At 47.0% G+C, this 15820-nt stretch overlaps 1 protein-coding gene across 1 annotated transcript; it reads right to left on the reverse strand.

Annotated features, from left to right (window-relative positions):
• Positions 1–2890: 2890 nt before the first annotated feature.
• LOC140005995 (uncharacterized) lies at positions 2891–8572 on the reverse strand. The gene has a single exon (XM_072047468.1). It carries the CDS (start codon positions 8570–8572, stop codon positions 2891–2893), a length of 5682 nt encoding a protein of 1893 aa, XP_071903569.1.
• Positions 8573–15820: the final 7248 nt, after the last annotated feature.

A 15820-nucleotide genomic window follows, 5' to 3' on the forward strand; every position in this document is an offset into this window, starting at 1 on the left:
CCCTCTAGTCTAGAGTCACCGAACAGGCGCGTGAATCTAGGCCGACTTTCAGAGCGTCGCGTCAGCTCAGTGCGGGCCCCTGTCAAGGAGTGGTGCAAGCAACCGTCGCGTCGGTTCGTGTCTGTCACCTCAACCGTCGCGTCGACTAGTTATGGCGGTTGGGAACGGTTCCCCATAAATAGTTCAAATAAATGCGCGCCCTCTCGTCTTCCCGTCCTGAGAATCGCCTATAAATAGGCCCCTTGGGCGTCATTTTCACTCCTCCTTCTTCGCTCTATCAGTTCGCTCCTTTCACTCCTAACTCGCTGCTTCAAACTTTTTTCTTTCAGAACACGTCGGGTCAATCTTCCTTAGGAGCCCAGGGTTAGTTCGGCCCTCCCTAAATCAGCTTTTCATCCGATCTCCTTCCATCAGTAAGTTTCCTTTTCCTTTTTATGTCTTCTTATAGTTCTGATAGCTCTGACGTTACCAGTTCGGCCCCTAGGCACAGAGCAGCTAGCCCCATACTCCTAGATAGCCCCTCTCCCGACCCCTCAAGTTCTTCTCCTTCCACTTCATCTGGGTCAGTAACCGCGCCTTCTCCCATACAATCTCCTGTCCAAATAATGAGCCCGGCCGAACAAACTGCCCAGCCTCTAGTTGAGGCTGCGGAACAGGCAGCTCCAGCTCAGATGGCCGCGGGGACCTCGGGAGGACCTAGTGGCGACTTTGGAGAGGTCGACACTATCCCCCCTGCCCTGGGACAGAAGGAAGTTGACGGGCTGGCCGAAAAATATGAAATTCCAGCCCAGTTTGAACCTAGGGCTGCCCTACCGGGGGAGGTCGCCAGCCGACCTCCTCCTGGCTTCGTGGCGATCTATAGGGACCAGCTGATGGCTGGTCTCCGCCTGCCTATTCCCAACTTCTTGTTCTTCATCCTCACCTTCTGGGGCATCCGCATAACTCAGGTCATCCCCAATGGTGTTCGCTCCATTATAGGCTTTTTCATCCTCTGCCGAGCACTAGAAATTCCCTTTTCCCACGACCTGTTCCAAGCCTTCTTCCAGATGAAGGTCAGCGGGAAGGTGCCCGGGTGGTTCTACTTCGCCCGTAGAAGTGGAGCAAAAACCCCCACCCGCGAGCTGTTCACGGGGGTACCTTCCTCCATCAAAGACTGGAAGCGTTACTTCTTTTTTGTGAAGAGCCTGGGCTTTCCCCCTCTGACCTGGAGGGCGGAGACTCAGGTTTCGGATCCACTTCCAGATCCGCTCCCTGTAGCCGAGCTCAGCCGCCTACTCAGCTCAGACGAGAAGCTGGAGGTGAAAGAGTTCAGCAATGCCCAACTCTGGGCGGCGGGGCTGATCCGAGCTAACCCCTCAGATCCCTCGCCAGAAAATAGGCCGCTCTCGCCAGACGAGCTGACCTCTTGTAAACGACCTGGCCCTCCTTTTCTTTCCTCTCTTTGTTTTATGCATCTACTGACCTTCTGGTCTTCTGCTTTTTGCAGTGAAGAGGTTTTCTTCCCTTCTAACCATCGGAGGAGCCAGCACTCCAGGTGCTACTACCCAGCCCTCCTCAGCCATTCCAACCAGCTCGGCACCATTTCCGACGCCTCAGCCAACTCCTGCTCAGTCCGCCAAGGCTGTCGAGGCTGGGAAGAAAAAGAAGAAGAAGACAACTGCCAAGAGGGCAAGAGTGGAGACGACCTCCTCCCCAGTTCAGGAAGAGAGGTCCACGCCCGAACCTGGTCAGGGCGGTCACTACGGCGTGAATACTGCCGAGGAGCAAGCCCGAGCTGACGCTCCTCCTAACCTGTGGCAACGCCAGAGTTCTACCCTGCTATTCGACCCACAGACGCGGCTGATCACGCACCAACACCCAATGCACTTCTGTCCTCAGTGGAAACTCTCCATAAACGACCGAGCTCAATTCCCAGAGGTGGCCAGGGAGCTCGCTCAGGGGGCCATCCTTCCAAGGGACCACAGCTTGGTCAAGGCCATGGAGGCGTCTGACCTCCTCGACTATTATTACACAGGCGCGGCCCAAGTGAACTTGGTTGGTTCCGAGCTGGCCAAGCGCTATGAGGGCCTCCTCCCCCTGATGAGCGAGACGAGGGCGGCCAATGAGAAACTGCTCAGCCAGAACGAAGCAGCTGTGGCAGAAGCTGAAGGTCTGAGGAAGCAGCTCGCCCAGGCTCACTCTAATTTTGAACTGGAGCTAAAGAAGAACTCCGACCTGACCTCTCAGCTGCATGGGGAGCAGAAGAGGAGCGCCGAGCTGTCTGCTCAGGTCGAGGCGGCTAGGACTGAGGGAGCCCAGGAGGGCGTGCGGGCCTTCCTCAGGTCGGAGGATTTTAGGGGCGACCTGGCCATCCTGAATACTCCCGTGCTGCATCATGGGTATTCTCAAGCCCTGGAGGAGGTGCAAAGGCTGGGTTTGCCTGGGTTTGATTTGGGCAAGTTTCCCAGCTACAACCCCCTGGCTGTGGAGCAGCTCGACCGCCTGGTGGAGGGTTACACGCATGGACGGAAGTTGGCCGACCTGGTTGCCGATCCTCAGCTGCCAGTAACCACTCCTGAAACCGATCAGGAGGAGGAAGAGGGCGAGAACTAGAGTAGGAACTTAGGATAGGATCTGAACTGTCAGTAGGCAGTTCGTTTTGTATGAGCTTTGCTCTTCCTCTGTGCAATTCCTTTTGTGCGAGCTTGGCTCCCCTTTGTACAGTTTTATTGAATGAAATGAAAAGGCCTTTCCCCTTGCTTCATTCTTAGTCTTATTTGCAAAAATCGTCACAAAGTGCATCAGGTCGGTCCAATACCGACCTGAGGAAACTACTCCCTAATGATGAAATAACTTTTTAGCCGAATACATTAATAACAAAAAGGTCTTGACCTTGGGACGAGCTGTCCTCTTAACGAAAAATCCTCAAGTTGGAATTGTGCCAGGTTCGCGGGAGCACTTCCCCGCTGAGGTGGGCTAACTTGCAGTGCCCAGCTCGATCCGCTTCTTTCACCACATAGGGACCTTCCCAATTTGGGTCCAGCTTGCTCGCGCCCAGAACCCGACTGACACTATTCTTTCGTAAGACCAGGTCCCCTGGTTTGAACGACAGAGGTCTCACCCTAGCATTGTAGTGCCGCGCGATCTGTCCTTTGTACTTGGCCATACGTATGGCTGCCTCCTCCCTTCTTCCTTCCAGCAGATCCAAATTAAGGCGCAGCTCATCTTCATTGTCCCGAGCTATGAAATTCTGAACCCTGCCCGATGGAATTCCTATCTCCGCAGGGATCACCGCCTCTGCTCCATAAGTTAGAGCAAAAGGAGTCTCCTGGGTAGCAGTTCGGGGAGTGGTTCGGTAAGCCCACAATATGGTTGGCAGCTCGTCCATCCACCCAGTTCGGGCGAATTCTATCCGTGTCTTCAAACCGTGCAGGATGGTTCTGTTGACGTTTTCGACCTGTCCATTGGCCTGAGGGTGGCCAACCGAGGTGAAGTGCTGCCGGATCCCGAGCTCCGAGCACCAGTCTTGAAGAGCGGTGTCAGCGAACTGACGCCCGTTGTCAGAAACCAGGACATGAGGTATTCCAAACCGGCAAACGATGTTTTTCCAAAGGAACTTCTGCACCGACCTGCTGCTAATGGTGGTAAGGGGCTCGGCCTCCACCCATTTGGTGAAATAATCCACTGCCACTACCACATGTTCATAACCCCCAGGAGCTCGGGGAAACGGACCCAACAGGTCGACTCCCCATTGGAAAAAAGGCCAAGGACTCTGAAGAGGGATCATCTCCTGAGTTGGGACGTGATGGATCGGCGCATGCAGCTGACAGGATTTGCACCGAGCTACCAGGTCGGCTGAATCCAAGAAGATGGTCGGCCAGTAATACCCAGACAGCATTCCCTTCTTGGCCAGAATCCTTGGGCCGACGTGGTTTCCACATATGCCCTCGTGCAGCTCCCGCAGGATGTAGTTTCCTTCCTCCGGAGTGATACACCTCAGCCAGGGGCGCAGGTAAGATTTCTTGTAGAGTACCCCATTCGAGAGCTCATATCCCCGCGACCTGAGGAGGACCCTCCGTGCCTCCGCCCGGCTTGGAGGGAGTTCTCCACTAGCCAAGTACCGCACGATGGGATCCATCCATGAGCCCAACACTTGAATAACAGCTGCCTCTACCTGGTCGTATGCCCGATTCCTGACAACCTCTACCAGGACTTCTTTGTTCAATGTACCGACCGAGGTGGAAGCCAGTTTGGACAGAGCATCCGCTCTCTTATTTTGGCTTCGCGAGACCTGCTTGAGTGTGAATACCTTGAACTGAGCTCTCAGCTCATGCACTTTGGCGACATACCTCCTTAAGGGCTCTTCCTTAACCTCATAACGTCCTCCTACCTGATTCACTATTAGCTGCGAGTCGCTGTAGACTTCTATTGACTCGGCCCCCAACTTCCGAGCTATCATCATCCCTGCGATTAGGGCCTCATATTCGGACTCGTTGTTAGAGGCCCTGAAATCAAACCTCAGGGCGTAGGCCAGCTCATCCCCCTTGGGGCTAGTCAAGAGAAGCCCTGCTCCACAGCCTTCCTTGCTTGAGGATCCATCCACGAAAAGCGTCCAGGTCGGGATGGTCCGATCGACCTTGCCCGTGACCTGTCCAGCATCAACAGCCTCTTTGACCTGCTCGGCCTTGGCTCCCTTTGTGGCCTGTGCGACCTCGGCAAGTCCCTCGGCCTGCTTGGCCTCGACTGCGTCTATGGTCTGTTCAGCCATGAAAGCCTTAGCACCCTTTGTGACCTCGGCAGCTTCTCCGACCTGTCCGGCCTCAGCCACGTCTTGGGTCGATTTGGTACCGGCGGCTTGTACGACCTCGACAGCTCCTCTGGCCTGTTCGGCCTTGGCTGCGCCTCTGGTCAGCTCGGCTGGCGACTGCTCTTGCCCAAAGGAGATTCCTTCAGCTATGAAATCTGCCAATGCTTGAGCCTTAATGGCCGTGCGGGGTTGGTAGCTAAGATCGTATTCAGACAACTCCACTGCCCACCTTACCATTCTTCCTGATGCATCAGGCTTTGAGAGAATTTGCTTGAGAGGCTGGTCGGTCATGACCACCACGGGGTGAGTTTGCAAGTAGGATCTGAGCTTCCGGGTCGCGTGCACCAGTGCCAAAACATACCGCTCAATTGAGGTGTACCTCGGCTCCGCCCCCTGCAAAGCCCGGCTGACATAGTATATGGGCTTCTGGATTTTGCCTTCTTCCCGAACTAGTACCGCACTGATCGCCTCCTCCCCAACTGCCAGATAGATGAATAAGACTTCTCCTTGTGCGGGAGAGGTCAAGGCTGGCAAGCGCGCGATGTGGGCCTTGAGCTCGTCAAATGCGCGCTGGCACTCTGGAGTCCACTCGAACTGGGGACCTCTCCGCAGGGCCCTGAAGAAGGGGGAACCTCGGACGGCTGACTTCGACAAGAACCTGTTCAGGGCCGCCATCCTGCCAGCTAGCCGTTGGACCTCTTTTACGTTTCGAGGAGGAGCCATGTCCATGATAGCTTTTACCTTGTCGGGATTAGCTCTTACCCCGTCCTTGGATATCATGTACCCCAGGAACTTGCCCGACCTGACCCCGAAGGTGCACTTCTTGGGGTTCAGCCGCATCCGCGAGCTCCGTAGAACGTCAAAGATCTCTCTGAGGTCCTTGATGAACTGATCCTGAGTTCGGCTTTTTACCAGCATGTCATCCACGTACACTTCCATATTTCGGCCGATCTGGTTTTTAAACAGCTTGTTGACCAGCCGTTGATAGGTCGCACCTGCATTTTTCAACCCAAATGGCATGGTGGTATAACAATACGTACCGTATTCGGTGATGAAGGCAGTCTTCTCCTGATCTTCCTCGTCCAGAGCTATCTGGTGATAACCTTTGAAAGCATCCAGAAAGCAGAAGATCTCGTACCCCGTGGTAGAGTCTACCAACTGGTCGATACGAGGGAGGGGGTAACAATCCTTCGGACAGGCCCTGTTCAGGTCGGTGAAGTCTACACACATCCTCCAGGCCTTATCCTCCTTTTTGACCAGCACGGGATTGGCCAACCAGGTCGGATAGTAGATCTCCTTCACAATTTTGGCCTCCAACAGCTTGCCTACCTCTTCTTTGACGACCTCATTGCGCTCGGGAGCGAAATTCCTCTTCTTTTGCTTCACTGGCCGGATGTTTGGATCAACGTGCAATCTGTGAACTGTCAGCTCGGGAGGGACTCCGGGCATGTCATCAGCACTCCACGCAAAAATCTCGGCATATTCCTCCAGCAGAGACTCCAGGGCTCTCCGTGTCAGCTCGCTCAGTCCAGCTCCGGTCTTTACCCCACGATCAGGTCGCTTGAGACAGATGGGCAGTTCGACCAGACTCTCATCCGTCTCCAACCTTTCCTCCTTTTCAGCAGGCTCCCAGGGCTCCAGACAGGTCGTCTGGGCCACCAGCTTCTCCTTGCCTTTGAGGGTTGCGATGTAACAGGCCCGAGCCACCTCCGGGTCCCCCAGCACCTCGGCCACCCCATCAGGCGTTGGGAACTTCATGCTAAGGTGCAGGGTCGAACAGACAGCCCGGAGTGCGTTTAAGGTAGGTCGTCCCAGTATCATATTGTAGGAGGACGGCTCCTTTACCACCGCGAAGTTCACCGGGACAGTTCGGCACTTGGGCGACTCCCCTACCGTGACCATGAGGGTTATCATTCCTTCTGGCCTGACTGGCGGACCTGCAAAACCTATCAAGGGAGTTCGAACGGGGATGAGCTGCTTGTCTTCCAGCTGCAACTCCTTGAAGGTTTTGTAATACAGCACATCGATGGCACTCCCATTGTCGATGTACACTTTCTTTACCTTGTAGTTACACATGATAACTTCTACCACAATTGCTTCATGGTTATTGGAGGCTAAGGGTACTGCGTCCTCTGGCCCATATATGATCTCCTCGTACACCTTTAATCGCTTATTCGAGCTCTCCCCGCTGGGAGGAGGCCGGTTGTTTCGCCGAGCAGTGTGGCTATCTCCTCCAGCAGGTCCCCCCGCAATGGTGTTGATCACTCCGGCTAGGTTCTGGACCCCCGGCTCCGGAGTACGATCACGGGGACCTCGAGGTCGGTCGTGCGAGCTAGTCGTCCGATCTCGCTTGAAACCTCCTTGCTTCTGATCTGCACGCCCGTCACGGACGAACTGCCCAAGATGACCTCTCCGTATCAGTTTCTCGATCTCCCTTTTGAGGTGCCGACAGTCCTCCGTGTCGTGCCCTACGTCCCTGTGGTACGCACAATACAAGCCCTGGTCGCGCTGAGCTTTATCACCCCCCAACGGCCGAGGAGGGCGAGAGATCCCTTGCTGCTCCATTACAGCCAGAACTCGAGCTCGGGGCGCGGTGAGCGAAGTCCAGGTCTTCTCTTTCTCCCATGGTTGGCTCCGAGGCAAGCGCTCGGGTATGTTCTTGCGGCCCTGACCTGTCCGTGACTCCCCCAGGTCGGAGCCCTTCCTGCGCTTGTCATCCCGCAGCCTTTCCTGGACGCCCTTCAACCGATTTGCTTCCTCGGCATTTGCCTTCTCATGAGCTCGGTCTAGCATCTCCCGGACGGACTTGGGAGGTCTCTCTACAAACTCCGTGTACAATTTCTGCTTGCGCAGCCCATTGACAAAGGCTGCCATCACCACCTTGTCATCTCGGTCACGCACCTGAAGGGATTCATTGTTGAAACGCACCATATATTCACGCAATGACTCCTCAGGCCTTTGATGAACAGTCATCAGGTGAGCCGTGGTTTTGGAATAAGCGCGAGAGGAGACGAACTGGGCCGCGAACAGCCGCGCGAGCTGACTGAACGACCGAACTGACTTGGGGGGCAAACCCTGGAACCACTGTCGGGCCTTTCCCTCCAAGAACATCGGGAAGGTCTTGCACCTAACTGCATCCGCAGCTGTCTGTAGGCGCATCTGAGTCAGGAACGCGAACAAGTGATCCTCCGGATCTGTGGTCGCGTCGTAGGATTTCATGGTTGGTATTTTGAACTTGGCAGGCAGAGGGTAATCTTCGATATCCGGTACGAAAGGAGAGGCAGTGTACCTATCCGCCTCCGGATCCAGCAGGAGATCCAGTTCATCCTGGACCTGATAATTCTCCTTCCTATGAGGGTCCTCCATCCGGGCAGGCCTCAGAACGGGCTCCGGATGGCTAGTTCGGGAATTCCTATGAGAGGGCTCTGGCACCGGGACCTGCTCGCGTGTAACTTCCCTTCGCGCCCTCTTCGACCTGGGGCTTCCAGATCGGGATTCCGAACTCCCTGTTCTGCCCGTTTTCCGCACCCGACGCTCCGGGCTGGGAGGGACCCCAGATTGTCCCTTCACTGCACCAGATTGTCCAGATTGTCCCTTCAAGTAGGTCACTATAGCCTCAAAAGTAGGCAAGTTCGCGGCAACCGACTGCACCAGTTGTTCCGGCGAGATCTGCGAGAGCTCGACCCTTGCCTCCCCTGTGTTGGCTTCCTGGTGAACTTGCTGGGGACCGCCCTGTGCGTTCCCCTCAGCACCATCCACATTCCTCTGAGATCTAGTCTTCGGCATGTTGTTCGCGAAAAAAGAGAATACTTGTTTCCCACAGACGGCGCCAATTGATGCGACTGCCGAAGTGAAGATCCGAACTGAGCTGGTTGAGCGTCCGACCTGCACGTGAGCGAGCTGCGGGGCTGAGTCCCCGGTAGCAACTCCGACGATCAAGTCAGAACTAGTTTGTAAGTAAAAAGAGTAGAGTCTGCACTATGAGTAGCGTACCTTGTGTTTCTTATGGGTGTGGTATTTATAGAACACCAGGTGGTAGTTTCCTGGTAGGACAAGGAGTCCTTATTGAAGAGGATAAGCCTCTAGGGCTCCACTACCCAGCTCTGGTAGACGAGGGCTCCGAAGCCCATCAGGCCCATCCGCCTGGGAGGCGGCGCTCGTCTGGTCCTGCAAGAGGACCTGACCCCTAGACCAGCCCATCACGTCAGGACTCTTGGGCCGAGCTGACGTGTATGCGGACCGGGCCGAAAGTCCAGCTTAACATTTAATGCAAGATAATCACTAGAAAGTACTATTTTATTCTGAGGTGGACAACAGTTATTAGGCAAGCAAAAGGCAAGAATTAGAATAGAGAAGCAATTCTAGAGCTAGCAGGTGCAGAACATATTATTCCAACTTGGCAATTTGGGTGCAAGAATTTGCAAAATGATAACTATTTTCCACAAGTGTTTTTTTGCAACTATATAGACTAAGTGTGAAAGCCGGGGATCCACGGCAGCGTGGTCGTCCTCCACGTGGCGAGAGGCAATTGGCTTTCTGGTGACGTGGCACGATGTGAGTGGTAGTCATATGTGCTTGGTTGCATCTGATTTTTTCTCCTCCTTCTTCGTCCCGTCTTTCCTTCCTTTCGCTTCTGTACTGTTTTTTCTTCCGCTTCCTTCTTCTCTATCCACTCATCAACTTCTTTTCTACCTACTTCAACTTGCTTCTTTTTCGCCACATATTGGTATTGTTTCCACTTCAAAATTTGCCTTTGTTACACTTGAGTTTTTCACTTATTTCTTTTTCATTCGTCTTTCCTTCCGTTTGTTTTTGCTACTGTGTTGCTTTCTGCCCACTTTTTTTTTTTTCCTTTTCGGCCATACACTCCCGCTGTTTCCACTCAAAAATTACTGTGCCTTCACAGTCCTTACACATCATTCCCACATTCTTTCTGTTATTTCCTTTCTGAGGATTAGGTGGCTGTGATGATGAAACCTGTTGCTTATCCTCCTTATTTCTCTATACAATCAGGTAATTGGTATGTTCATGCCTATTTCGCTGTTGTTGCTGCTCCTCATCGTTGCCGATTCCACGGTATCCGGTGAGCTCCCCTGCTCTTTTATGGACTCATTTTACTCTTTATTCCACATTTCCCCCTTTTCTCGTCTCGATCGATCTCTGGTTTTTATCGTTTACGTTGCCATATGGATATTTTGCTGTATACATGTTATTGTTTATCTTGACCTTGTGCTCTTTCTTTACTGCTTAGTTTCCTTTCGATTGCCTAAGTCACTTCCCTCGACGATTCTTTTCTGACAGGCTTGCTACATGTGCATTAATATAGCTAATTGCCTTTGTTTTGTCATAATTTGTGCATTTGCTTGCTTTGCTTTTGTTGTGATTTTTCCTTTGTTTCGGAGGCATTACTTGCTCTGCTCTATTTTCTCTTTTTGTATTTCACTTTTGTATTTCAAAGACTAGAACAATGGCTTTATGGAGCCTTGAGCCATCATGGTTATCTTACTTGGGAGGCTCGTATGAAAGTTTAGTGGCCTCTGTACAAGCGTAAGTCCATCTATAAATTTCTTCTTGTCTTTGAAGTTATTGTTAGGTTCCATTTTAAGTTCAAACGAGATATGCTTCTTGCATTCTTGCATATTAGCACGAGGCAATTGAGCCCAAAATAGCGCATCGAGATATAAAGTCAAGCAATATACTCATTGATGATGACTTCGATGCTAAATTATCTAATTTTGGTCTGGCTAAGTTGCTTGGTGCAGGAAAAGTCATATTACAACCAAAGTTATAGATTCCTTTGGATGGGTATTTATATCAGGCATCCAATCTCAATTGAACAAAGTCTTTTTTTCCTTACTGCTTTCTGTTTACAAGCTCTCTAATTAACCCAAACTTGGCTTTTCTTTTTCTAACATTCTCTATTTTTCCCCTTTTTTAACCCATATAGATATGTAGCATTTGAATATGCAAATAGTGGCCTCCTAAATAAGAAGTGTGATGTTTATAGCTTTGCGATTGTGCTTTTGGAAGCCATTACTGGAAGAGATCCTGTAGATTATGGTTGCTCTGCACCTGAGGTATGATAGATAGCAATGTTCGAATATATATACACATGTTTGTCTATAAATATCAAAAGTTTTGGCTGAAGAATTGGCATGCTTTTATTAATGAGTAAACTGGATTGTTTAAAATTAAAAATTCAGATAAAAATTGTCATGAATAATATGAAACTGCAATTCACAATTTTCAGCCATAATCAATCACAATCTGTACTTTATGTACTTTCCCTTCCTCTGTTTTCCAATGTTTTCTTGAACCTACAGTATCCAAGTTTGATATAGAAGTTTGAAAATACACATCATGATGATTGGTTCTGAGTATAGAAGATCTTCTCAGCATTATGAAAAAGATTCATATCTTTACTATCTTGATTTCCAGTCATTTGCTGTTTGAAATTGACCAATTACGAAGACATCTTGCCACTCATGTTGAAATTGACTCTATGTTTTGATTTAGATTTTATTTTCATAATTTCTACGTTCATATTAAAGCCTGAATCCTTTTCATCTAATAATCTGGTTGCAGGGTGTTCATCCATGCGATAAGAGAAGCATCAATCAGTATCAGTGTCTTTTTCTTGCAATAGATTTTTCACTGGCAAGTGTTTCAAATCTCTGCTACCAGTCATTTAGGGTGATATAGTGTTATCATTGGTCATGGACCAGATATTTCAAAAAGTTTTTTCCTTACATATGATTGGATCTTGAATCTTGATTTATGTTTAGATAGAAAGTGATGAGGATACTTTGTGGAAGGCAAATGTCAAGGAGACAAAAGAAGAAGTTGCAGGTAGAGGAATGAACTTCAAGAAATAGTAAACCACTTTATTGTTATTACATTAGAAGTTGAACTTTAATCACAACCACAAGTTTGTGTTCAAATGCATATAGGCTCGCACTTGTCATTTGTTGAAATAGATTGCAGTAGTTTCAGTTTTGAATAAGTAACCTCTGCTCAGGAGTACTTTAATAAAGTTTTTGATTTTTGGACATCTTGGTCCTTATTGCTTGGTGGCAAATGCATATGATAGAATGGGGCTTAGTCACAAGGTTGATTGGGAGTTAACCTTGGACTATGATGCAAAACATGGCTTCTCTTCCTCTCTCTCAACCATTGTTAATTCAAGGGAAGATTAAATACTCATATGCATATTTATGAGTCTTTATACAATATAGCTGCATATCAGTGAGTCATTGTACAATATATAGATATAGGTAGCCATAGTTATGCCATACTGTCTGTAACATATGTATTTAGATTGGTTATGCATAAAAACATGTGAAAGGTTCGACCCATCCACATGAATCATTTAGGAAGATTCTTGTGAATGAGATTGATTCTTTTCTGCATTACCTTCTCTAGAACACTCCTCTGAAAAACATATATCATGGATGCAGGTTATTGACATGAAGAGAGAGAGAGAGAGATGGCTGTTATTACTTATAGTGGATTCTTGTTTCATACACTATCCACATTTGGTAATGACTGTCACTCTTCAGTCAAGAAAGAAATCGCTCAGCAGTAAGTTCTCGTGCTATTAGTATCTATCTCCAAAAACTTTAAACTCCATTTGGATGATGTGCTATTGTTATATTTGATTGTATTTTGGCGCAAGTATTGATCAAAGCTTGTAAGCTGTGAAGCAAATCGGATAGTAGACTATTTAGCTAATGTATGGGATGCTAACAACAGGATATGTTTTATTATGATGTTATGCTCCACCATTTTTTAGTTGTAGCAAGATAGCTGTTTGGGGATTTTATTCTCGTTTTGTGTCTCGATATGATTGTATATTATTTTAAAGTTCCTTTATGCAAAAAAATTATGAAAACTGCAAAAGCTAAAACTGTAGCTTATTTTCACTATTAAATAAAATAACAAAAACTGCAAAGATATAGATGCACTTTTATGTAACTTTTTATATTTAATATCTGAATTTAGATAATTAAATATTTATGGACAAGATTGAAAATTAGACCGCGTGATACGCGGTGTCATCCTCCCAGTCTATTCTAAAGTTGTTAGTATTTCGTACGAAATGAAATCGAATCTCTGCTTTGGTGGGATCGTCATCGTATTATGGGAAAATAAACGAAAATGCGTTTCGGGCTTGATGTGACTGCAGTTGGGAAAGTACATGAATCCATGGCCGAAAGGATAATATATATATATAAATATAATATATATACTAGTATAATTAACAAAAACATTTCATCAGCTTCCAGAAGGGGAAGTTTCAGATTCCTCGAAGACAAAAACACGAGAAGAAGATACCTTTTTTTTTTTTTGTCAAGCACGAGAAGAAGATACTTGGAGGAATCTAACTGCAGTTTCCAAGGAATTCAATAAGATTTTTCACGTAAATTTGTCAGAAGAATATGCACATTTGGATGTTGAAGGAGGTCAGTATGAGAAAAGAAATGTGGCAGTTTATTTAGAGTGAAGTGACACGTGTATTCCAGGTGTCAAAAAAGTTAACGAGGAAGCACGCCTCAAAATGTGAAGCCAAGTGGTGTAACGAAAGGGAGAAGACATCTTACTTAAAGTCTTGAGGTCATGCACATACAATGGTAAACAAATACCAACCTACAACAACAAAAGGGTTTGGAATCTTGGCCGGATAAGATAAACACTGAGAAAAGCGAGCATAGGAGACGCGCCGCCGGGGGAAAAACCCCGTCCTTTCTTGTTTCGGAGCATTTGCCACCGGAGTCAACTTGAACTTGTCGGCAAATTGTTATCATCCAATTATTTACTATAATTGCGGACCCAAGCTTCTGCAGGTGTTGTCTAAGGAGTTCTAGTTGTTGGGTTTTAGGGACACTACGCGGCGGAAAAATAAAAAATTTTCCCTAAAACCATCCAGGAATCACCCTAGATTTTACGTATGATGTATAAAAAGTAGGGTTATAGGATTACCTTAATCCAAGCAGCGTCTCCCTGCAGCGTTGTTTGAGGATGGTCAGCCCTTGAGCAGTCCAATCGTCCTGCCTCTACTGATATCCACGCTAGAGCAACCCTGAGTCGTCTCACGAATTATGTATTGAAGAGTAAGAAAAAGTTGCTAGCCCTTCTTGCTCTTATTCGAAAAAAATATGTGACACTCACAGATTCTCCCTTTTTCTATTTGTTACCTTCACCCTCTCGTATCTGTATCTCAGCCAAAAAACTATTGGAGAGAGAGAGAGGGATACCTGATAATATATGATGATAAGTCTTCTTGTCTGATTCAAAATCAAAAGCCTAAGACTTCTCTTCACTCAAGACTCTATCTATCATCATCTGATAGATAAGAGATAACCATTTACTCTTATCTGCTCAAATAGGCCTGGGATTAATTTTCTTTTAAAATTAAACCCCAATAATTCACATAGTTTCAATCCAAGATTAAATCTCTATTGCGTGTGACCCAATAGGTTCCGAATGTATTGGTAATAATTATGGTTTAATAATTAGATAAAATAAACGACTTTATTTTATCATAACTTATAATAAATAATTAATCCATAATTATAAATCACGAGCGGTGTCTAGCAACACATCGTGATTGCCCAATTATTCAGAATTAGTCAAGGGAATTTGACCTAACCTTTCTGTGAAAAATTACCGTGTAATTATTATCCTTTCACCAAAGATATCCAATTAGTCAGGAATAAGGAATAGGTGCCAATTCCCTGATGACTAATTAAATTTTCTAGTTCCCGAAATTTACCCTTAATTAGGTTAAATTGAAGACATTCTTCAATTTACCTAACAGTCGACTTTAGGGTTAATTTCTCACTAGTGGCCATCCGGATATCAACTCCTTCTATCAGAGTGGTAAATCCTATCTTGATCACCCATTTTCTTTACGTGCTTCACACTACATCCAACTTCTACACTTTAAGCCATTCTCAAAGAGTAACAAGTAATTAGAGTCAAAATGTAGTGATTCCCACTCAAGATTCTATGGTGATCTCAAGTCGCAGGATCACTTACACAATTTTTCACTAGAGATACACCATTGGCACTAGATAGATATCCTAACGGGATCTCTAAACGGATCACTCCAATGCATTTGTACTTTTCAAATCATCTACACATTAGCCTAAGTATCTTCATACCATAGTTGATGAGAACAACCACTAATTACATTAATTAGAGGCTAACTGTGTACTAGTTTTACCGTACTAAAGATGTCCTATTTCATTAGTACAAAAACTAGGGAATTTTAATAATATTACTATAAATGCGATTGATATCTCATAGTCACCAACTCTTGTGACTATCATCACATTAGTAATATTATAAGGACTTATTGGTTGTATTTAATATTTAACAGATAAATAAGAAGTTATTAAAATACAAAACATATAATAAGGAATGTATAAAATAAAAACAAATACATTGTTTTAGGGCATACATTCCAACAATCTTCCACTTGCACTAAAACACATTATCCATGTTTTTCATCCCATAAGATAATACATGACTATCATGCTTCTTTTGAGGAAGAACTTTAGTAAGAGGATCAGCTATGTTATCCTCTGTGGAGACTCTCTCTATCTTTACATCATTCCTAGCAACGATTTCTCTAATCAAGTGAAATCTCCTAAGCACATGTTTGGGTCGCTGATGAGACCTAGGTTCCTTGGCTTGAGCTATAGCTCCATTGTTATCACAGTACAAAGTGACCGGATCAACAATGGTTGGAACCACACCAAGTTCAGTTACGAACTTCTTGATCCAAACTGCTTCCTTAGCTGCTTCCGCGGCCGCAATGTACTCAGCCTCTGTTGTAGAATCTGCTGTGGTGTCTTGTTTGGAACTCTTCCAACAGACAGCACCTCCATTAAGAGTAAAAATGAAGCCTGACTGTGATTTACAATCATCCTTATCTGATTGAAAACTCGCATCAGTATAGCCTTTGAGCTCTAACTCACCCTTTCCATATATTAAGAACAAATCTTTGGTCCTTCTTAAGTACTTAAGAAT

The sequence above is a fragment of the Coffea arabica genome, chromosome 1c (genome assembly GCF_036785885.1).
Source record: "Coffea arabica cultivar ET-39 chromosome 1c, Coffea Arabica ET-39 HiFi, whole genome shotgun sequence".
NCBI classification, from domain to species: Eukaryota; Viridiplantae; Streptophyta; class Magnoliopsida; order Gentianales; family Rubiaceae; genus Coffea; species Coffea arabica.

Bases quoted from the DNA above. Each gene is read 5' to 3' on its own strand.
- LOC140005995 (XM_072047468.1), bottom strand. From the start codon at position 8,572: ATGCCGAAGACTAGATCTCAGAGGAATGTGGATGGTGCTGAGGGGAAC.